Source organism: Emydura macquarii, unplaced genomic scaffold (assembly GCF_026122565.2).
Source record: "Emydura macquarii macquarii isolate MOO-44397 ecotype Brisbane River unplaced genomic scaffold, CSIRO-AGI_Emac_v2 contig_1768, whole genome shotgun sequence".
Lineage (NCBI taxonomy): Eukaryota > Metazoa > Chordata > Testudines > Chelidae > Emydura > Emydura macquarii.
In genome coordinates, this window is record NW_027131905.1 from 2,931,351 (window position 1) to 2,954,508 (window position 23,158).

The 23,158-nt window shown below is 41.1% G+C and overlaps 1 protein-coding gene across 1 annotated transcript in view; it reads left to right on the top strand.

Moving 5' to 3' along the window:
• SORCS2 (sortilin related VPS10 domain containing receptor 2) overlaps positions 1-23,158 on the top strand; it is a 549,270-nt gene that overhangs the window by 436,363 nt on the left and 89,749 nt on the right. The window contains exon 3 of the mRNA XM_067556436.1: positions 3,190-3,289. Within this exon, the coding sequence (XP_067412537.1) occupies positions 3,190-3,289 (100 nt within the window). The remainder of the gene's footprint in view (positions 1-3,189; positions 3,290-23,158) is intronic.

A 23,158-nucleotide genomic window follows, 5' to 3' on the forward strand; every position in this document is an offset into this window, starting at 1 on the left:
GAAGAATGAAGGAGAGAGATTAGTAGAGTGACAAGGTGACTAGAGTGGTGAGAGAAGGTTGTGGTAAGCATAGGGAGCAGAGAGGGAATCAGGAATGTAACTGGGTGCTGCTTAGTGGCGAGAAGGAAAGCAATACAAGGATGCTGCAGCTGGAAGGACAGAGAAAGAGTATGACTTGGTGGTATTGCATGGGAGGGAGCACAGCAAGAAGTCTGTTTAACCTGGCACTCCAGTCTTCCTGAATGTAGATTTGTCCAATTTGTGCTTATTGGAACACATGCTCTCATTTTGACACGTGATCTACTCTCTCTGGACTGTAGAAATTTGGATTGCTGCCAGATATGGACAGAACATCCTCATTTTAACTTAAACCATGTTCAGTTTTATATATCTGTGCTGGCAAATGTAGATGCTTGTCAAAGCGTAGAGTATGCCGATATTCTCGTCTCTCCAGGCAGAGTTCCAAATAAACGTTGTGGACACAGCAAGAGCCTTTCACACAACACCTCTGCCAATCTGCACCTTTCTGCTCGGGCACACTGCAGATATTAAGATGCATTTAGTACATACATCTGCTTGAAACTCTTCTCTGATATTCATAGCTTGTGTGTCCCTGAAAATACAAGAATTTGACTATTTAAAATGATCTTTCCTTTGTCTGGAAATAGCTCAGAGGTCATAACCTCCTCTTCTGTGACAACTTTATTCACTTAATTCAGGTCTTTTATTCTGCGTAGTGAGACTAAGTGTGAATCTTTGGACAGGTATCTTTGAAATGGGCTACTGAATCTTCCTTGTTCTTCTCTGCCTGCATTATTCTGTTGTTACCTTGGTGCAAATGCAGTTGTAGTTCGTCCTGAATTGGTATTCTCTGATAATTCCAAGAGTCCTACAAAAGAGCTGTCTCTCTATCGAAACTGGAGAATTTTAAAATAATTTTGTCAGGAACTTGTCCCTGGGCAAGTCAGTGGCCTGGCATTCCCTTCCCTACAGAATACACTAGTTCCCTGTCTTTGACTTGCATTTGGGTCTGTATAATTTCTGTTTGCTGGCCTGATGCCAGCAGGTTTTAGTTGTAACTTAAATTACTATTTATCCATCACCTCAACCAAATTAGGTTTAGAGTCTTTCCATTCTTATTTCTTTCTCTATTTTAGTTAGTGACACAATATCAAACAGCGTAGTCGCTATGTATTTGATTTCTACATAACTGTCAAAACTGAATTGCTGAGATTACATTTATTTTATAAATATATCATTGTATAGCTGCAGGTTATTTGACACTGTGCAATGATCCAAAATGGATCAAAGACACACAGTTGTCACTATAAAATATATAAACCTGCAAAGCAATATAAATATATGCATGAGAGGGTGCTGAATGTGTAAGCATGTTCAGTAGCCTACATCAGTCAGTATAAATACATAACATGTATCCGTCCTTGACTTGTTTGTTTTTTTTCCGGGTTGGTGGAGAGGGAAGGGAATGACTGGAAATACTAAATGTCCTGTTGATTGTTACCATGGGTAAGATCCTGGCCCATGACTCCATCCCTTTTATGTCACTCTGGCAGTGCAAAGAAGACAGAAAGCAGCCATAAGAGGGAAGCGATGTATTTTTCTGAATTAGGGGGATCCCTAGGTGGTGTAAAATAGGCATAGCTGGCTCCATACCACCCACTTCCCAGCATAAGAAACATCCCTGGTTGGACTGGGGCATGACCAGGGTGGGAGGAACTATGGCTAAACCATGTAGTGCTCTAGACAATCCACAGCTGAGTGGTCCCCAGAGGACCTTTCTAACTGGTGTAATTTAAAGTAGCCCTTAAGCTTTCAGCCACTTTTTGACTATACAGTCAAGAAGCTCCTTGGCTCCTGGCTCAGTTTTCACTCTTGCTGTACTCAGTCAAGTTCCCATTGGCTTCAGAGCCAGTTCACTTGGGTAAGGAGTAAGAGACAATAGAGTCTGATCTGATCAACAGGAAAACTGCTATGGGGAAAGAAATAACCTTGAAGAATTTTCTCTCAAATTGTTCCATTGGGAGGTAGGATTTGTTTCCCTCTCAGCCCATAGGAGCTTGCACATAAACCCACCTGGCCCCTCTAGAATTGTCTGGGGGCAAGAGTCATCCATGTGAGGCACATGCCCCCTGTGGCCTGTACTCCCTGGAGCTGATCTGACAGGGCTCCCTCACGGGAAAATCCCACGTACGGCGGGTCATGAGGCACAACTGAACCCTGAGTAAGGCATACAGGATTTGGTCCCGGATGTTTAGGGATCAGGTTTGACTCATTTTGAAGTTCATTTATTATCAGTGATTTTAACTTATAGTTTTTGCTGAATTGTTTGCTTCTTTCGGTCACTGTGGTGAAAAGTACTTAAAAACAGTCACAAATGTAAGAACTACAATTAGTCAAACATGAAAACAAGGCTATGCGTGCATGCCACCTTCAGCTGTAGCACATGGGCATAGTTTTATGCAGAAGACCTGTTGGAGATTAAGCATTTGCTTTACTGTTTAATTACTCAGTGCTGCAGTGATGATCTGAAAAAGAAACAGATATGTGGATATCTTCAATAAAGATAATTTCATAGTAAGTCCACTCTGAGTCTTCAACATCTTGTGCTAACTCCTTCTCCCACCGAACACACAGCTCCCTCTGAAATCAGCTTCTCCCAGTAAATTAACTGGGAGCTGTATGTGAACGTGGTGGGTAGGAGTTAGCCTCTTTAATTATACCTGGGTAAATGAACTGAGGCCATTAGTACTGCGGTAAAGGCCTCTGGTACTGCAATGATAAGCATTTTCACAGGCTTATCTAAAGATATCAGTGCCAATTTATCTGTTTGTGGTGATGGAAGTGTACTGAAGTCACAACAGTTCCTGTAGTTTTGTATGTGTTTTACATCTGTGACTGTAAGCATATTGTGTAGTGTCAGTACTGACTCTAGCAATTTGTAGAATTGGGAAATACAGAGAGGCCAGCAATTTTTCTCAAGCCTCGGAACATTGCTTGGTAGTTGCAAGTCCATTCCACTACCTAATGACCTAAACAACATAAAAAACTAAATTGCTGGCAAGGAAGCATCAAGGAAGCATTGTAACTGGTGTTACAAAATATATTTCAGAGATTCTTAAATACGGGAGCCTTTGGGAAGCATTTATAGCTGTTCAATGTTTCTTTCAGGTCATCAGATTTTGGGACATTATATACAAAGCTGAATCTGCAGCCCGGGATTGCTACAGTCATTGACAATTTCTACATTTGTCCAACCAACAAAAAAAAGGTATGTGACAAGAAAGAATTCCTTTTTCCTAGAGACCAATAGCTCTGGCCAGAAAACTCTCACAGTGGAGCTAAAACTCCTGTAGTTAGTTCAGTGAAGCACATTCTCCAGAGTTAAAATATAAAAGAGTAATTTTCACAAACAAGTTGATGACCTTCAGTAGAACTGTGACCTATGGAAATGGAATATACATTTTAGAGAGACTCTGCCAAACAATGATGATCTTATGATCTTTGAATATCAGTGTGGACAAAAACCGTCAGAGGGCCTGAGGTGAGAGGTAGTCTGTGAGGCCATTGATTAAGGGTTCAGCCCCCAGAAATTGTAGCTCTTCTGAAATCCACAGAAATCTTGGAATCTACCGGAGACAAATAACCATCTGTACGTAGGTTCTATCCCGATGCATCAGTTTTAGGGCCCCTGCCTCCATCTGGCCTCCCTGCTAGAGGCTGGATTGGAGCTGTACTTCCCAGCTCCTCCCCTGCCTGCAGCTTCCCCTGGAGCTCACATTGAGAGGGTTCTGCTACACTGAGGTTAGTGCAGCTGTGCTGGCTACAGGCCCTCATCCCCTTGTCTCACTCTATGCACAGATTCCCAGCCTGAGGCATGTTCTTCGGTAAGGCCCAGGGATGGGGTGAGATGGTGATGGTTGACAATCCCTCCACTTGGGAAGATGGAAATTCTCTTGCTGAGCTTTAGGGAATGAGCCTACCCCACTGAAAACATTTAAAAAGAACTCTCTTGTTTAAAAATTCCCCTACACTGTTGGTGATCCCAATTGCATTTAGGTTAGTGCATGAGGAACTGAAAGTGAAATGGATTATAAACAAAGGTGAAATTGACCAGTCAAATGTGACTGCCTGCAATGAATGGAAAGTAGAAAGCAAAAAACCAGTGATTATAAAAATATATATATATATATATATATATAGTTTTTACAATTCTTGCGGTTTTAATTATGTAAAGTATTGTAAATAACAAGTGCAATAGGACAGCTATAAAATAAGCATTTTCTCTTGAAAGGTTCCTTCCAACTACACTATAAAGTAGAATAATTGATTTCATGCAGGGTCCATTGATTAGAAGGACAGTGTTAGTTGTACTTATCCTATTTGTTCTGCCTAATCAAAAAATCAGTGATAAACTCAGAAAACCTGCCTGGGTGATTAAGAGCTGTTTTTTGTTTCTCTTGGTATTGTGACCAGAGGCTTCGTGACCAACTGAGGCGGTAGACAAGTTAGATAATATATTTCATCTGCTGCAAAGCTGGTAACAATTTTCTTATTCCTCAAAGTGGAACTACCACCAGGCACAAAATTGTTTTTGAGCAGCATGCATCTCAGAGCTGGGCTCTGCAGATTATTTCAGGGCCAAAATGAAATAAGAATAATACAAACTTATTCGTGTAATTTTCTGGAATGAAAACACAAGGATGAGGCAGGATGGGAAGCCTATGGAAAATTTTGCCCAGTTCAGCTAGCTATTGTGTTCTACATGAAGTTAAAACCTGCACAAGCTTGTGGGAATCAAGGATAATGTAAATCTACCAATTTTTTAAAAAAGAATCTGAAGAATGATTGTAGGATTGCTGCTGAATTTCAAGGCCAAAGGGCATTCTGATACAGAGAAAAATGGCACATTGACCCAAGCTCAAAAAAAATCTTTTTTATGTTCAAGATAACTCAAAGTACTTAGCACTTAGTGCAAAGATCCTATTGAGCAATTTAATGTTATAATAGAATTCAGCTCTTAAATTCATTTCATTTTGATTCTCTATGAATGTGCTATTTGATGTTCTGTTCTTTGCTCTTAAGATGTCACCTTATTTTAAACATAAAAAAATACTTAAATTTTAGTGCTTGTTAAAGGTGCCAGATTGAACATTTCTAAGAATAAGTCCTCCATGATGCAGGCATAGTACAAGCTGTGGAATAAAATTGCTCTGCCAATATACTTCAGAACTGGCCGGGAGGAAACACACTGATGCATGAAGAAGAAGTTCAGTCTCCATGCCACAAATCAGAGGCAGCCTTACATGGTAGCTTTTGTGATGAACAATGCTTGACTACCACCAATTCATTTCACAAAGGCCATTTGGAAAGGATGGTACATTCATCCCAATTTGGTTGATTCTGTATCCCACTGCCAAAATCCTGACCCATTGAGCTGATCAGGAGGCAGTCATAGTTCAGCTACAAGGAACTGAAGAGCACAAGAACTGGAGGCTAGTTCATGTTGTTTGCAGAACTCTAGGCTCCAGAGGGAGTGTGTGTGGATGGGGAAAGCCGCTGGCCCCACCCCTATGCAAAGCCAAGCACATGCTGCGGTTGTTCTAGAGGCATAGCATGAAAGTGATACAGTTTTCTCCTATATTCCTGGAGACATTAAATCTTCTCCTGACATTCACAGACACAGTAAGCTTGATTCTCCTCTCACACTGATTTAGTTCCATGGATTTAAATGTTCAATTTTCTTTTTGTTTGTTTCTCTATAACAGTGTTTCTCAATTAAATTTGGCCACGGAACCCTTTTGAATTCGATAAATAATTGCGGAACCCCCCAAACTCTTAAAAGTATTTTTACATATGGGGCCAAAAAAAATGTCGAAATAAGCAAATTATATACAAACAACTAGGTCAGCGTTTCTCAATTAAATTTCCCCGCAGAACCCTTTAGGCTCCGCAGGGAAATTACACTCATACTCGATACCCTCCGTGGAAAAATCCGGGACATCTTCCCTTTTTTAGCGGCGCGGAGAACAGCTGCTCTCGGCGGCGTGATGTCACTTTTGAGAAACACTGCTCTATAAGATCTAAGTCTTGCAAGGTGCTCAGCACTCTGCCCGAATCCAGCAAAGCACTTAGACATATGCTTAAATTTAAGCATAAGCAGTCCCATGCTACCACCATTCAGCATTTGGAGGAGGAGAATGTATCCAAAGAAGTAGAGATAAAAATGTTGGGTGTGGATTGTTGCATATTAATTACCACAATTTTAATTCTATTTCACCTCATCCTTAGAGTCATGAATGATATTGCTTATATAATTCTCATAATAAATATCAATTTTCTGGTGCAACTGAGTGATTTTCTGTGATAAGGAATCTGGAAGATAACTGTTCTACAACTGGCTGGAGAGGCATGCAAAAGGTGGGGAAGCTTTTGAAATAAAATGTAACCAGATCAATATAAAAATTGGTAAAAGCTCTAGGTTAGTTCAAGGTTTGGGCTGAGGTTTTTTATCTGCAGTAATATATAAACTCCTAATGTGACTAAGAGTTTCATTGAATGTGTCTGGCACATTCACTAGCTATCATGCTGTACAAACCAATGGACTGAAAAGTGCAGGTCACAGAACAAATCTGAAACTGTACTCAAAATGCTCACTCCCTGTGAGCTGCTTGGGTTTGCATTTTCCTAAGAAGACTAATTGTAGAAAGATGACAGTTCTGACCTCTCTAACCCACTGTTTACAGTCTTAAAAGTTCACAGAATTCTATTTCCTTTTATTAAGACATTATTTGTAAATGCAAAGGTTAAATTGTTAGAATCATGTTATTTTCACCATCTGTATAGAAAAGGGATTACGTAACTGAGAATCAGTTAGAGAATAAACTGAAGGGTAGGCTGGGGACTTTGGACCATGTAGTGGAGGGGAACAAATCCATTTAGAAAGCCATGGTGATCCATGGTCAGGAAGAAGAGGGGTAAGTAGGATGTTGCCCCATTTTTGTATAGCCATCTTACGCCTCTGCAAATTATTTATGCTGCCCAATGTGGGTGGGACCAAAGGAAGGGCCAGGAAGGACCCACATTAAGTGACATATCTCACCCCCTCAACTCCCAAACAAAAAACACCCCCTCCAGCTCAGGCGGAACTTGTAGCAAATGAGAGCAAGGCTTTTGGTCCTACGATGCTGACATGGTTGAGGAGAGGCTGAAGATGAAGGTGGAGGGAGAGTGCACCTGTGCAACTAACCTGGCATTAATGTGTTCATTTTGATTCACTTATGTACAGAACAGTCTTTGAACTGACCTGTGACATCAAATTGTCTTATTAGTTCAACACATCAGGCCTTAACCTGATCTGTGATGGGCTGCACATATGCCCACTGACCTTGGATTTTCTTACATTTTAAATAATGGAACTGATTTAATTATCTGCCTCTCTTCTGCTAGTATTGGCCTAGTGGAAAACTGGTGCAGACATCCTTGAATTATACATGCACAACAAGAAAATGGAGTCTGATCTGTGATCTTCTATTCCCTGAGATAATAGGGTCTGACTGTGGATTGTAAGTGATGTGCTTTAGCCACCCAATGCCAGTATTATACAGAATCAACCTTTCAGTCAACTAAAATGGAAACCTTTCATGTGGAAGGGGATTAGTTATAGAGTAATAGGGGTAGTAATTAGATTCCAGTTGCACTGAGATAAATTACAAATGATAATGTATAGTATGAACTTATTATGGGGACGTGTGCTGGGTTTTTTAAAGACAAATTTAGTTCACCCCTGGCTAGTGTTTGTAGTTTCTACAATGAATACCCTTGGGATTTTATGGGGGAAATCCTTATTGATATTGCTATGAACATACTTTAAATTTGGTAAAATTTTTTTCTCCAATTACTCCAGATGTTATGCTGTGTTAAAGAAGCACTTACACAACATAAAGAATGTAAAGCTTGTTCATATTAGAGAAAAACAGACATTCTCTGTGGAGATGTTGACTTATTAGTAAAAGGGGCTAAACAGCTAAGCTTCCTAGTTGCTATGCTAATCAATAACTGCACATTTTCCCAATCTAAACAGCAAGTTAACAGGCAAAACCTACACACCTGATGAACCACACAGAACCTTGATATAATAAGGAGGAGGTGGGCTACATGTATAATAGTTAGACTAATGATACTTTAAAATTAGCTGAAGTATAAAATATACACTGTAGAGAAGGGAAATCTCCCATGTAGATAAAAACACTTCCCTAATAAGAAGAATGGTTTGAGACATGTTTGCAAACATTTGAAGATAAATATAGGGCTGCCACATTTTGCCATTTGTCTTGCAAGGCAAAATAATTGACAGTGAAACTTCCATGAGACCATCTTTTGTAGGTATCTTTCCTTCTTAAAAAGAAAATCCCAGAGTATGCCCAAACATGTCAAGTAAATTCTGCTCCACCTTTGTTAGAAGACAATTTCCATTAACCAGCCATTTTATGTCAGTTCCCTAAGTGGTTGCTTACAACAGGTTTTGCTGTACTGTGCTGTGAGGATGAGTTGTGATGTTGTAATATTTGCATCTGTGTGTTCTGATGCTGCAGCTGCATGTCGTGATGCTGTATCACTGCATAATAATGTTGCACCCACTAGTTGTGACACAATATCAGTGTGTGATGATGTTCTACAGACGTTTTGATACAGTCTCCCACAGTATTCTTATCAGCAAGTTAAAGAAGTATGGGTTGGATGAATGTACTATAAAATGGATCAAGAACTGGCTAGATCATCTGGCTCAATGGGTAGGGAGCCAGTAACAAGCTGGCAGCCAGTAACAAGTGGAGTGCCCCAGGGGTCAGTCCTGGGGCCAGTTTTGTTCAACATCTTCATTAATGATCTGGAGGATGGGGTGGATTGCACCCTCAGCAAGTTTGCAGATGACACTAAGCTAGGGGGAATGGTAGATACCCAGGAAGGTAGGGGTAGGATACAGAGTGACAGACAAATTGGAGGATTGGGCCAAAAGAAATCTGATGAGATTCAACAAGAACAAGTGCAGAGTCCTTCACTTAGGACGGAAGAATCCCATGCATAACTACAGACTGGGAACCGACATTCTAGGCACCAGTTCTGCAGAAAAGGACCTGGGGGTTACAGTGGATAAGAAGCTGGATATGAGTCAGCAATGTGCCCTGGTTGCCAGGAAGGCTAATAGCATATTGGGTTGCATTAGTAGGAGCACTGCCAGCAGATCGCGTGAAGTGGTTATTCCCCTCTATTCAGCTTTGGTGAGGCCACATTTGGAGCATTGTGTCCAATTTTGGGCCCCCCACTACAAAAAGGATGTGGACAAGTTGGAAAGAGTCCAGCGGAGGGCAACAAAAATGATTAGGGGGCTGGAGCACAAGACTTATGAAGAGAGGCTAAGAGAACAAGGATTTTTTTAGTCTGCAAAAGAGAAGAACGAGGGGGGATTTGATAGCAGCCTTTAACTACCTAAAAGGGGGCTCCAGCGAGGATGGAGCTAGACTGTTCTCAATGGTAGTAGATGACAGAACAAGGAGCAATTGTCTCAAGTTGCAGTGGAGGAGTCTAGGTTGTATATTAGGAAAAAAAATTTCACTAGGATGGTGGTGAAGCACTGGAATGGATTGCTCAGGGAGATGGTGGAATCTCCATCCTTAGAGGTTTTTAAGCTGCGGCTTGACAAAGCTCTGGCTGGGATGATTTAGCTGACGTTAGTCCTGCTTTGAGCAGGGGGTTGGACTAGGTGACCTCCTGAGGTCCCTTCCAACTCCAATCTTCTATGATTCTATGATTCTTATTGGACAAACTTCTGTTAGTGAGTGAGTCAAGATTTCAAGCTACACAGAGCAATTCTTCTTCTGAAGAGCTCTTATGTGGCTCGAAAGCTTGTCTTTTTCACCAACAGAAGTTGGTGCAATAAAAGTTATTACCTCATATATCTTATGTCTCTCTTAATATTATCTGTCAGTTATAGAAAAATACAAATCTAATTCTGCCAAGCCTAATCATACCATTGGAGGTTTTGCCATTGACTTCAGTGGGACCAGGATTGTGTCCTATGTGATTATGGACAAGTCATGTTACCTCTCAGTGTCTTAGTTTTCCCATCTGTAAAATGGGCATAATACTTACCTTTTTTTAAATGAAAACTGCAATTTAAGTACAAAGTATTATTGTTATTCATTACCAGGCCAGTAGTCCCAAAACAATATAGTTTGTATGCACTTTATTGTATAGTGCTATAGAAAAGGGTTTGTCTCTTAGTGAAAATTGAATTTACAGACACTTTCTGTGCCAATCTTTTGACCTGCCACCCAAACCTAGTTTCGACCTCTCCTTGTACTGAGCTTGCAACATGTTTCTTGTTCTTATTAACAGACGTGGTTATTAAAACCCACTAGCTTTGAGTTATTGACAGAATACGGTTCCACGGGTACATAGAAGCCCGCTCTTTGAAAAAGATAACATAAATCTTTTGATTTAACTTCCACTCAGTTTAACTTCTTAACATTTTACAGTCCAGCATCTGGAATAAACCTAAGACAAAGCCAGTACATGATAATTAACTAGGGAACTATACATGACAATGAGTGAGCTGTAGATTGTCATGAATTGTTTGTGGATTTATCATGGCATGTGGGATAATTACTCATTAAGGTCAAGCAGTGTTGTAGGCAAAATGGGTTAACAGACAGTCTTGTATTATTAGTGTATCCTATAATTTCTTTGATGTTTAACTTGGACAGCTCAATTGATTTCTGAAGTTGACCTTTTGCAGTGACTGTGGCTTGACATGTAACTTCTGCATTCTCCTGGTCTTTGCCTTATTCTTTATTAAAGAGAGATAGTCTCTCCCTTCCTTTGCATACTTATTATATATTATTTGGTATTATTTTTACAAATCTCCTTCCTGAACACAGCATAAATGCGAAACAAAAAATCACCCCCCAATCACCAACTAGTGGTAAATTCAGTTCACAGTAGTGAAGCCAAATATAAAAAGTCAAATTTGTGGAAACACAATATAAGAGACTTACTTGAAAATGGAAAAAAAAAAACTGTGAGCATGTGTTAGGAGGTCATAGTCCATCTAATCCTGCATTTGAGAGTCATCCATTTTGCTTCTAGTATTTCTGGGAAGAGAAGGAATCCAACCATCGTATTTCCCATTATGTCAAGCAGGGGGTCACTGGTTAGAGAAATAGAAGTAGTCAATCAAAGACATCTAGGAGAAGGAATGTTTTAAGCTACTCTAAGCATCTGAGGCAGTATGTGTTACTTGATGAATTGCTGGGTAGAGATAGCATGAACTGGAAAATGTGGCATATTTGTTTGGAACTGGGACTTTATGGGGTTTGGGGCAATTTGCAAAATTCAGATTCAGGTTCTTATTTGAAAACACTTCAACCTAAAATTCAGAGATGATCGGATCTGGGTTCTTTGTATCAGGCCCCATGTCCGAATCAGGGTTTTATGGCAGAGAAACAAGCAAAGTACCCGTGAAGGAGAACACACTCATGGACAGTGCTGCCTAGTGGTCAGGTGAGATTGTTGACTTCCTCCTAGGCTTTCCTCTTTTTCACAACTGCCCCGCCCTTTGGTGGTCTGTCCTTTCAGTGACTCAGCCCGCCAGCCAGATCGCACTTTCAAGTCTACCCCTTTTGGGGTGTGTGTAAAAGGTCAAAAATCAAGGGAGTCTTCAGGATCAAGTGAGGGATTCAGAGCTTCCCATTGGGTCAGGTCTCGTGATCGGAACTCTTGTATCTTCTAGGTCTTCTGTCAATTATGTGCCCTGAGAAGGGATAGGCTTTTATAGTTGTCCTCTAATTAGAAGTTGTAGGGGAGCTCAGACCCGTCTTCTCCACCAGCCTCTGATCCAGGACCTGAGGATAGGCAGCTAAGTCCTGCACCTTGCAGTACGTGCATCTACCTCCCTGTTCCACTTCCTACCAGCTCGCTCTTTTCCCAGGGTAAAGTAAAGAACTGAACATAAAGTTTCTGACCTTCAAAAGCCACCAGTCCTTCTTTGCAGGCAGGGTCAGGTACCTATCAGCAGGCCTCAGGCAATAAGAGCTCTCATGGCGCTCCTTCTCAGGATCTCAGAGCACAGGTCAGCTCACCTCTGCCGTCTGCCTGCCACTGAGCTACTCTCCTTCCCTTTTTAAAGCTCCTCTTCGAGCTTGTGCAGGCTGTGCAGGTGCAGTGGGGTGGCGCTGCATGGGCCCAGAGCAGCTTCTTACCCCCGTCTTCTACAGTATGGGGCTTGTATACTCCATCACAGAACCATGCAGGGTGATTGACAGGTCGCTAGCTCTCTTCTCCTTCTGATTTCTCCTTCAAACCCATCTTCCTTACTATATTAATCTCCTCAGCAATGATCTCTCACCTGCTCCCTAACCCGAACTGGTGTCCTGTGTTTTTAGCATGTCTACAGGAGATTGTAAATTCTTTGGACTTGGAGATGTGCTGTGTATACCCCACACTGGAGCAGGGAGACAAGGTGAAAATAAAGGTCCTGTAGGGGAAGCCAGGAAGATGGCTTTCTGTTACCTGCCATTTAGCTTCTTGTCCTGAAAAGGCCTGTAGATAGGACTGCTTAATTCCTTGTTTTGTTTGTTTGTGATAAAGACTGAAAGCATCCTGCCAGGAGACTCCCTGCAGGGTCCTAGAGCTCAGGGAAGCCTGGGTCTTTCCTGGAAAACCAGGCTGAACTTTATAAGGACAGGGCAACTCCTTCCCTTTGGACTTTTGTTCTCCCTTTTATTTCACAGTCTGGGTCTACAGCTCCAGGCCAGCCCTGCAAAAATTTCTCAATTTGTGTAAATTAGGATCTGGCCTTGTGTAAGGTTCTGAGTACCTCCGTGCTACTGCTGTGTAAATCCTGTAATTGTGGTAGCTAGAGCTGTAGAAATAACTCATTTTTCAGTTTGCTGGCAATTCTGAAAAATAAAATAAATGTGTTTTGACCCAACCAAATCCCATTTTTTTCAGAATATTTGGCAATCAGAAAGTAAATTTTTTTTCTGATTGAAAGAAATGTTTCATTCAGCCTGAAAGAAATATTTAGTTTCAGGGCATTTTTAAATTTTTTAAAAGCAAAGAAAACGAAGGTTTAGATTGCCAAACTGCAGGATACAGTAGTACCCTCCCATCTCCTTATAACCTTTAACTCAGTAGGGTGTGTGAGACCCCTATTTGAATCCCTGTTGTGGAGCAGGGACCTGAACACAGGTCTTTCCCACTGCCCAGGTGAGTGCCTGTATCACCAAGCTAGGGTATTCTGAGGTGGGTTTTTCTTGATCTTTCCTGTTCCACTTTGTATAAAATACTGGAATAGTCATGGGATTAGGGACTGGAACCCAGCTGTTCACCCTCCCAGGTGAGTCATTCTCCTCTCTTGACCAATAACTATTCAAATAGTTTACGAAGTGGAACAACTTCAGCATGAGAGATCGAGAGACCTGTACCCCAGAATAGCCAGCAGCCCAGGGGTTTGGATTCTCACTTGAGAAGGAAAACGTGGGTTCAAGTCCCTGCTTCAGAGGGGGGATTGGAAGCTGGGTGTCTTACATGCCAGATGAGTGTTCTGACCACTGGGCTGAAGATTACAAGGAGGCATCATTACCACTACCTCTTCCAGTTTTGTGAATGGTGCCTAAATCCACGTGTGATTCTATCCTGAAAAACTGGAATGTTTCATTCTGATAAAGTCAAAACAATTCAATTTGACATTTCAGAAATGTTTTCTTTTTTGGTTTAGACCAAATCAGTTACCCGAAATTGACTAAAATTTGCAATATGTTTTGGTTGACCCAACTCTACATTTTTTTTCAGTGCATAATATATTTTGGCCAAAAAAATTCACTCAGCTCTAGTAATAGCTTCTCTCATGCAACATGGAGCCAAAAATTTCTGCATAGTTCAGTATCATGGAGAATTGAATAATAATACATAGCAGACTTTGGGAGGGGAGGTAAATATAGTGGCCAAGGGAGAAAATGCTTTCATATGGTGTTTGAAGAGAGATGTAGGAAATCTGCTCCATATGGTAGGATCTGCAGAGGAGGAGGCTGTTGCACCAATAATGCTAAACTTGTCCAAAGGGAGAGAGGATACAGATGCTAGATGAACAGAGAGAACAGGAAGGAGATAATTAATAACAATCATTTAATAGTACAGCATATCTAAGTGCACGCCTAAGCAGTCAACATAGATGGGGGGAGGAGGAAGAGGAGGAGGATGAACAATTCAGTTGTACTCTGTGGAAATTCTTCTGAGATAACTTTCTTATTTAAGAGGAACCTTATAGTCCATAAACTCATCCTCCATGGAATATTCTCTTATCCATATTTATTATAATAACAATTTTCCATTGAGATAACGGCTTTCCTCTAAATATTTTAGAGAGTTTTATGAACACTTATGAAAGCTTCACAACACATCTAGATGCATGTGTTATTGTTCTCATTTTGTGGATGGGGAATCTGAAGCCAGGCGCTATTAAGACTTCATCAGAGTCTTGCCACAAATAAATTTCAGTTCTGGGAAGAATACTCAGGAGGGCATGAAAAAACTTGCAAATGTTCTTTGGGAAAAGAATTTTAATGTGTTCAAAAGGTCTGCAAGGACAAATTATGGTACACATGTTCCCCAGACAGACAGAAAATAATGTCATCGTGTATTTGGAACATAATCTTCATCATGCTGATAAATCTTGTATCTCTCTGAGAATCTGTGTGTTTCCTCAATGTTTTGCCAATAATAAAAAGACAGCATGAAGCATGAGTTCTACACTTGATGCACTGTTAGCGTTTTCAAATCTATCGATGTGTCAAATTCTGTTCTCTTTGCTGCAGCTTTTCTGCTTCCTCCTGCTCATGCTGACCACACAACCGCCTCTTCCTTTGGGAGCGGAGGTGCACAGGATTTCATTTTCTTTTTCAGTGGTTGGCATGGGAGCGCAGTGGCAACTAGCAGTACTTAAATCTCTTATATTAACATTTTACAGGGCTGACAATACCCACCCACTGAGAACCCCCTCTGGCTGCCGGCCTCTCCACGCCCTCAGGAATGAAAATGCTGTCTGAGCTAGTCAGCTGCTGCAGTCATGCTGTCACCACATGAATGTTCATGACCTTGTAGAGGCCCTTTAGATGGCTGTAAATATTACAGCTAAATATTCTGATGTTCTTGTGTGTTCCTACCAGAAATACAGTGCCTGGTGACACTTGTTTTGAGGGATGCAAGGTGGCCGTGTTCTACCTGCTTCTGGTGTGTTTATGTTCTGTACATATAATATGAGCAACTGCTGAATGCCCTTAACTTCCATTGGTCTCAGTGGGTGTAGATGGTCTTCAGCACTTTGCAGACCTTTAGTGCTGGGACAGGAAGAGGTCAGGGGGCTTGGGAATCAACACCAAAAATGTAATTTAACCCAGTCTCTGCCATTCGATTGTGTGTGTGGCAATGTGACTCTGTCAAAGGTTCATCAAGAGATAAAACAGAATTTTTGATTTTTCACTATACCATATATCCATGTAGCTCTGAAACGATTATCATTTTGTGTGAAAAGGCCTGAGTTTCGCTCACGGAGCCTGAAATCATGTGTACATCACTAAATCAACTCCTCTCTAAAGCCATCCCCATTTTGGTTTGTTTTACCAGCGAACAGTGGGCAGGCTCTTCTGTCTGTGGTACGACTGTCAGTGACTCATCACCCTTTCCTTGCTGTGTGAGCTGCTTAACCTCCATGATCCCCAAAAGTCACAGTTCCTCAGCTGATACTGAGCTTGAGTCTTCTATAAGACAGCATGTATTATTCTGTCTCCCAACCACTGGATGGGCTCCCCCGTCCCAACAATTCTCTCTTTCATGCTTTCTTTTTTCTTTGTTTTTGCAACGTCAATTATTTTTCCCCTCTTCCTTCCCCCTCCTTCCACTTCCTGTTCTTATTGTCTTTGTGCTACCTGTTTTCTTTCCTTCCCTTCTATCCTGTTTCTCTTGACGTCTCCCTTTTAAATACATGTCAGATTATTCTCTGGAGCTGTTATGATTTCACAAAAGGGGTCTCTACCCTAGGGACAATATGGTGACTACTCCTAGGAAAAACTTTTTTACTCGGAGGATGGTGAAGCACTGTAATGGGTTACCTAGGGAGGTGGTGGAATCTCCATCCTTAAAGGTTTTTAAGGTGTGGCTGGGATGGTTTAGTTGGGTTGGTCCTGATTTGAGCAGGGGGGTTGTACTAGATTACTTCCTGAGGTCCCTTCCAATCCTAATCTTCTATGTTTCTCAGGAAATTGTTAGTCAGGAGATGTGGCATCTATTTCTATGACCTTGTGCAAGCCTGAATCTCTCTGAAGCCTGATTTTTCCACTGTCTTGCATCCTGTATAGCCCATTTATATTTGTTCAAAATGGATGTAAATATATTACTGTATTAGGTAGTATTTTACACCTACCCTGATGTCAAATTATACAAGGTGCAAAGCAGTGCAGAATTAGCCACATCCGTGTCTCAGTTTCCTCACCTGTGATCCTTGTATAAATGCTGAGTATTGTTATGATTCAGTTGAAAGAGAGCTGCATATTTATAATGCATTTCTGTAGACCTATTCCTATAGTAACGGAGCGTCACTGTAGTATCTGGAGCATAATAAAAATAATTATGTTGTAAATATGCTTCCCTTTTATTAAAATTTAATTAGTATTTACCTAACACTGCCCATTCAAAACATGAGATAATCCTCACTTCACCCCTTGGTGGTAAGTAGATGGGGAAATCTTTTTTATCCTTATATTGCAGATGGGGAAATTGAGAGAAAAGTTAAATGGCTTGCCCTGAATGAAACATGGTGCATCTGTGGAAAAACTGCTTGGACCAGAATTCAGGGAGGCCTGATTTCCATTGGTGTGCTAACTCCTCCAGCCCAGATTGCCTTTTTGGACATTTAAATGGAATTTAAAGTTTAAATCAAATGGAAGTTCAGTTTTCCCATTCTTTTACAAAGTACATAAGTCTACATGAGGAGTCATTGTGGTGTGGGCTGGCTGGAGAAATGCCTGCCAGGTAACACTGAGGAGTTCTGGAGTGTTTGTCTTGTAAGACTAGTTGCCAAAAGCTAAAGATTTGCTCATTGCAAAAAGGACTATGCTTCCAACGTAACTATGGCTACCAGCATAAGAACTGGATCTTTGGGAATAGAGCAAACATTTTACGTGTCCATTTAAGCCGTTAAATGCATTGAGGTTTGTTTGTTTATTTATTTAATGCTAACACATGGAAGGTTAATTTAAATCAGCTGCATCTGTGGAACTAAAGCTTTTCACATTACATCACATTTTTCAGTTGGATTTTACTTTTTAAGTCCAGTTCCTTTTGGTGTTCACAGTTGCTGTGTGACAGGGTAGAGGCGTGAAAAAACGACTGCACCTTTGGTTGAAGGTTAGATTTTTGCCACCTACTGTCTCCTACTACATAGCCCCTTCTCCCTCAGTGGTTCCACTGATCACAAATGGGCCAGAGCCTCAGCTGATGTAAAGTAGCATGGCTCCACTGAAGTCAATGGATCTATGCTGATTTACACCAGCTGAGGATTTGGCCAAATGGTGATATTAATGCAGTAAGGTGCCACTCAGTGAGAGAGACAAGGTGACAAATCTGGCCTAGATTAAGTGCATAGACTCTTCAGTTACAAGGCTTGACCCTGTGTTTCAGTTGCATAGAAGGAGGTTAGATCTCTTTGTTCCTTGACCCTTTGTGCCCCCTCCCATATTGTGCAGCACACATTTTCCTTTTATTCTTATTGAAAATTATGGTTTTTTTCTTTCCTCATCAATCTATGGGAACCATGCTTTTGGAACTGAATGCCAATCAGAATGGCCTCAAGTTCAACTAGGCAACCTATGATGCCACTGAATACAGTATAATACAATTAAAATACATTGTGTTTATCTGTTGCCTCCATCATAAAATAGCATATCACTGTACACACATTATTGAATTAATGTATCTTCATCACACCCTTTAGGATTTGGGAATGCTTTATATTATTCTTATTTTACAGATGTGGAAACTGAGGCATAGAAAAATTAAGTGACTTGTCCAAGGAACTGTGTGGGAGAGATGTGAATAGAATCCAGGTTTCTTAAAGCTGTTCTCTGAGTCTTAACCACAAAACCATACTTCCTCCTCCCTAAAAAAGCGATCGATGGATTAAATAGAATATGTTTCTCTAACAGTCCAAAGGGGGTTACTGACTCAAGGAAGGACCCATTGATATTGCAATTACTGCTAGCAGCCAGATGTGTGACAGTTCATTTCTGGAAATGGACCGATCTCCCAACAGTAGTGGCCTTGAGAAATAAAGTCTAGGAAATCCGTTCAGTGGCAAAAGTGATAGAGAGCCTTATATCAGGATCAGTAAATTTTGTGGTAGGGTTACTGTTTTTGGAATTTGAACAAACTAAGTACACAGATATAGGTAAACACAAATATTTTTAAAGATCACATATACAGATTATGAATAAGATTTGTTAATATTTACATGGAAAGTTTACCTATGCTAATCATAAAATAAAAAGTTATGAAAAATGTTTCTTCAAACTCTTAGAGGCAATGGGAGGTACAGGGTGTTCAGCACCTATGAATATCTAGACATTTATTTAGGTGCTAAATATGGATTTAGGAGCCAAACTTTAGAGCCATGGGCTTAAAAATCTTTGTCCTGCAGATCAGGATGGGAAGTAGCTCACATGATTCAAACATTTTGTTAATATTTGTAGAGTGAGGACAGAGACACAAAGAGCCGTGCTTTAAACAGCAGCTAGACCTACTATTTAAGCCTGGAGCGAGCATCAGGAAGTTGTCTGTGCAACCAGGAAGATCAAAGACTTGCTGCTGAGACAGACCCTGCCTCCTTGACCTGCCCTCTGGTTCCTGGCTATTGACTCTGGTTTGACCCTTTGACTATGGTTCAACCCTAGTCTCTGGTTCCTGACTATGAACCTTGGCATGATCCTTCACTCCAGAGCTCACCTGTTGATTCTGGCTCAACCACTCAGTACCAAACAGCCCATGATCTGGTTTCTGTCACATTTCTCCAGAAAGAGACAGAGGCCTGAGCTCCAAATCTTCATGTTAGAAAAGGAGATTATTAAACTGTTCAGCATTGTGTCACTGACAGATAGATGGTGAGGTCATGATTTACCAAACACCACAATGTGATGCAGAAGCAGAACCCAGGAGTCCAACTTCCTCCCTTAGCCACAGATTAATTTGTATGCTTCATCTAATGAAATTATCCATAGCCAGCGTTGAGATTGTAAATCAGATATGGGGTCTGTCAGTAGTGCCTTAAGGGAAGCGTTTTCGCAAGAATCTAAAAAAGGCTCAGCTCGAGTGTGCATCTTAATTTTTTAACCAGATCACAATGAAAAAATAAACAAATGACAGAAAAGAAAGAAGAAACCATTGCTGTATGGTTATAGCTCCATCCTGCAATCCAGTGTTGATGATGTTACTATTATTGTTTTGGGGAAGCAAAGGCAAAGAGAGTTTTTGCTCTTTGATCTGAAAGTGGTGATAATGCTAGGTCATTTTAATTGCTGAGAAAGGAAGTTCCATAGCTGTATAACAGCCAGCAAGAAAGCTCTGAGTTTAACTCTCACAACTTCATTGTCATACACAGCTCTTCAGGAGCATGGAGATACGGAAGATCCTAAGTCACAGGAAGAGGTAGTTCCTCAGGGTATTTGAGAGTACTGAAGATTAGCGCCCTGCTTTTGAACTGGATCTGATGATTGGTGGGTATCCAGTATAGTGTAAGGAGCACCAGGCTGATGATCTTCCACATTGTGGTGTTGCTTAACGGTGTACAATGCTACATTCTGGATTTTTATTGGGGCTTGTGTGTGAAGTTCCAGGTATAGAACATAACAATAATAAAGTCTGGAAGACCTGGACCACTGTGGTCTGGCTTGTCTGTTAGTAATAGTGGCAGCCTTTTACCCAGTGTAAGCTCAGGGAAGTGTTTTTAGTGGTTATGACTATGTGGGTCTAGTCTTGGTCCTGAGGCACCTTGAGAAAATGCATTGGTTTGATGATTCTTGATGAAGGGTAATGCTATGACACCATCTTTTTCTTCAAAATCCTATGTGAATTCAGTTCCTTTCTTTCAAAACCTCCAGGGTATGAATCCCCTTAGCATTTGGATTCCATGGTGATAGGTGCCTTAGAATACCTAAAATAGAAAATTAAATGATTGCTGCTGAGGTATTCATAATCCCTCACGGTCCTGTATATATGAGACTAATTCAGGGTTTTATTTAAAGAGGCTGTGTTCCAAACTAAATTCTCTCCATACCAGAATAAGAGTATGTATTATGGGAAATAGAGCTGTCTGGCAGTTAGGGCTGGCAACTGGAAGTCAGGACTCCAGGATTCTGTACCAGTTTTGCCACCAAATCACTGTAATCTTTGGCATACTGCTTAATCTCTCGGAGTCACATCTGAAAATGGGTATAATATCTCACAGGGAATAATAGGTGTATATGAAATACTTCAAGATCCAATGTGTTGTAATTTTTTATTGTTTATCTAAAGTAAATGTTGGTCTGTAATATTTGCGGATTATTTCCCTAATGGAGTTCAGCTGGGAATCAGGTGGGCACAACTACTTACCACAGATAATTCCTAAAAATGAAAAATTAACTTAACTTCTCTTGATTGTAGTAATCTGGCTACATATTATTTTATGATAAATATATTACAGCTAGTATCTGTTTGTGGAGTCCTCACTCATTTTCAAAATTCTTTGACAAATTTGGCAAACAAATTAGTTAGTAGTGACATTGACCTATTGGACAGAAGAGTGGCAATTTGTTATCTAAAGTAACAAAGCAGCATATGTTTTACTAAAGTATGACTGGCAATCTAGAGGCTTGCAAAATATGTTTCTGCATTCAGGAAATATAAACATGATCCTCCTACATCTCAGGAGGTGTTAAAACCACATCTTCTTATAAGTCAAGCTGCAGTTAAATTAACTTCATCAAGTAGGAGCAAGCAGCATATTTAAATGCTGTCAACTCTGTCCCTTCTACTTGCCTTTTTTCATTATAGAAAATTTGTCATGATTTCTATAAAGATTTCTTGAACCTCACTGACTGGGGGGATGCACTAAGCCACGAATGTCTCTCTCACTCAAGTATCTTCAAAAGTTAACCCCACAAGTTAGTTTTATATTTCTGCCTCTGCTCGCATAACTTGCAGAAAGTTACAGATTTATTTACCTAAACGGATGTTGGAGGAATTCAGGGGACCTTTCTTTATTATGAAGGGAAATCAGTGCAAGACTGTCAGATTTTTTGGATGATGGCTTGCCTGCCAGACTAAGAACCCAAAGTGGTGAGTTCTGCAGTTCCTTCACGTGACAGATTAGTAGAATATGTGTCCAAATATGAAACCCATTTAATTTACATAAGAACAAAAGAAAAGTATAATGGGATGCTCACCACACACTAGTCTGGAAAGGGTTAATGAGGCTGAGAAGGGGCCAGTTAACATGATAGTCCACCTCAGAGGACAATTAGGTGACCTAAGGAATCCCTGATAGATGATGGAGCACAGCGAGAAGGAACAGGTGGGGCTAGTATAAAGCCATGGAGCTGGCACCAGAAAAGGGCTAGGGCTGGGAGCTGGAGCTGGAGGATTCGCTGACCCCAAATAAAGTCACTCTGGAAACTGAAGAGTCTATGAGAGGGGGAGAATGAATACAAAATGGGGGGGGGAGGAGAAGAAAAAAATAGAAGCAAAATCAGATGATGATAATAGCAAAAAATCAAAGCTGAGGAAGGAAATAAACCAAAAAGGTTATAATTGTAAAATTCCTAGCCAAAGAAATAAGATTAGTGATGTTAACTCTGTGAAAATAGCAAACTGGATTTAAAAAAGGCCTAGGGGATATTGTAAGAGTTAGGAGGCTGTGAGATGCTAATCTATTAGTCAAACGTAAAAATGAAGAGCAAGGGATAAACTTCTAAAACCTAAAATGCTAGGGAAAGTTAAAATAAGTTGCCAGCTACCAAAGTATTTGATTGAAAGAAAGGGGGTATGTAATGGGGCATCTGCCCCGCACTGGCACTTAAGCGGTTAAAAGCAGCCCTACAAGGCTGCATGGGAGGCAGCCAATAGGAGAGAGGCTGGGAGGAACAACCAATCAAAGGCCAGTAGGCCCATATAAAGGGAGCTGCAGGGTAGAGCAGAGCAATGACTGCCAGAAGCTCAAAGAGGGAAGGCTGTGTGTCTCATCCTGAGGCACCTGAGACAGTGTTACTGATGGCAGAGGGTGTAGCAGTCCCTGAGGATGGGAAGAGAAGGCTGGTGGAAGTGGCCCAGGAAGACAACAGCAGGGAGAGGAATTCGAGGCACAGCAAGAAGCTGCGATCCACAAGGTCCCTGGGCTGGGAATCAGAGGAGTGGACGGGTCTGGGTCTTGGTCTTGGTCTCCCCCGCCGCCCCCCCCCCCCCCCCCCCCTTGCCACTGGGAAGCGGCAGGATAAGTTGCTGCAGGCGCCACTGAAGAAGTGGCGAATGAGATCCTGCAGTAAACACTAGGGAAAGTGGCTAGACTTCTGAAGAGCCAAACTATTCCTGGAAGGGGGGAACATGGATTGTAGCTTGGCCCAAGGGCTGAGTCATGAAGAACGCTGTGAGTCCTAACAGCTGCGGGAAGGGCTACAGGTGAACTGGGAGTAAGAGTGACGGTGCGCAGACCAGGGACGTGGGTATTGGCTTAAAGCTAATTCCCAGGTAACCAGCAGGAGGCACAAGTCTGGCAGTGAGTGGTTCGAATCCATCACAGGTTAATATATGAAGTGCCATTAGAGCTGTCCAGTGATGAGATAACCAAAAGCATAGGAGAAGATAAGCATTAGTAAGTAAGTGACTAATTCGTAAACAAGGAGGAGAAAATAAGCTGTCAACAGCTGTGCTGATTACATTTAAGGGAGGGATGCCACCTGAGAAAGTAATAGTAGGGTTTCAGATATTCAGAACCAAGCCATCCCCCCTCCCTTGAAGTGTTATAAGTCCTAATGATATGGGCGTGTAACAGCTGCAAAGG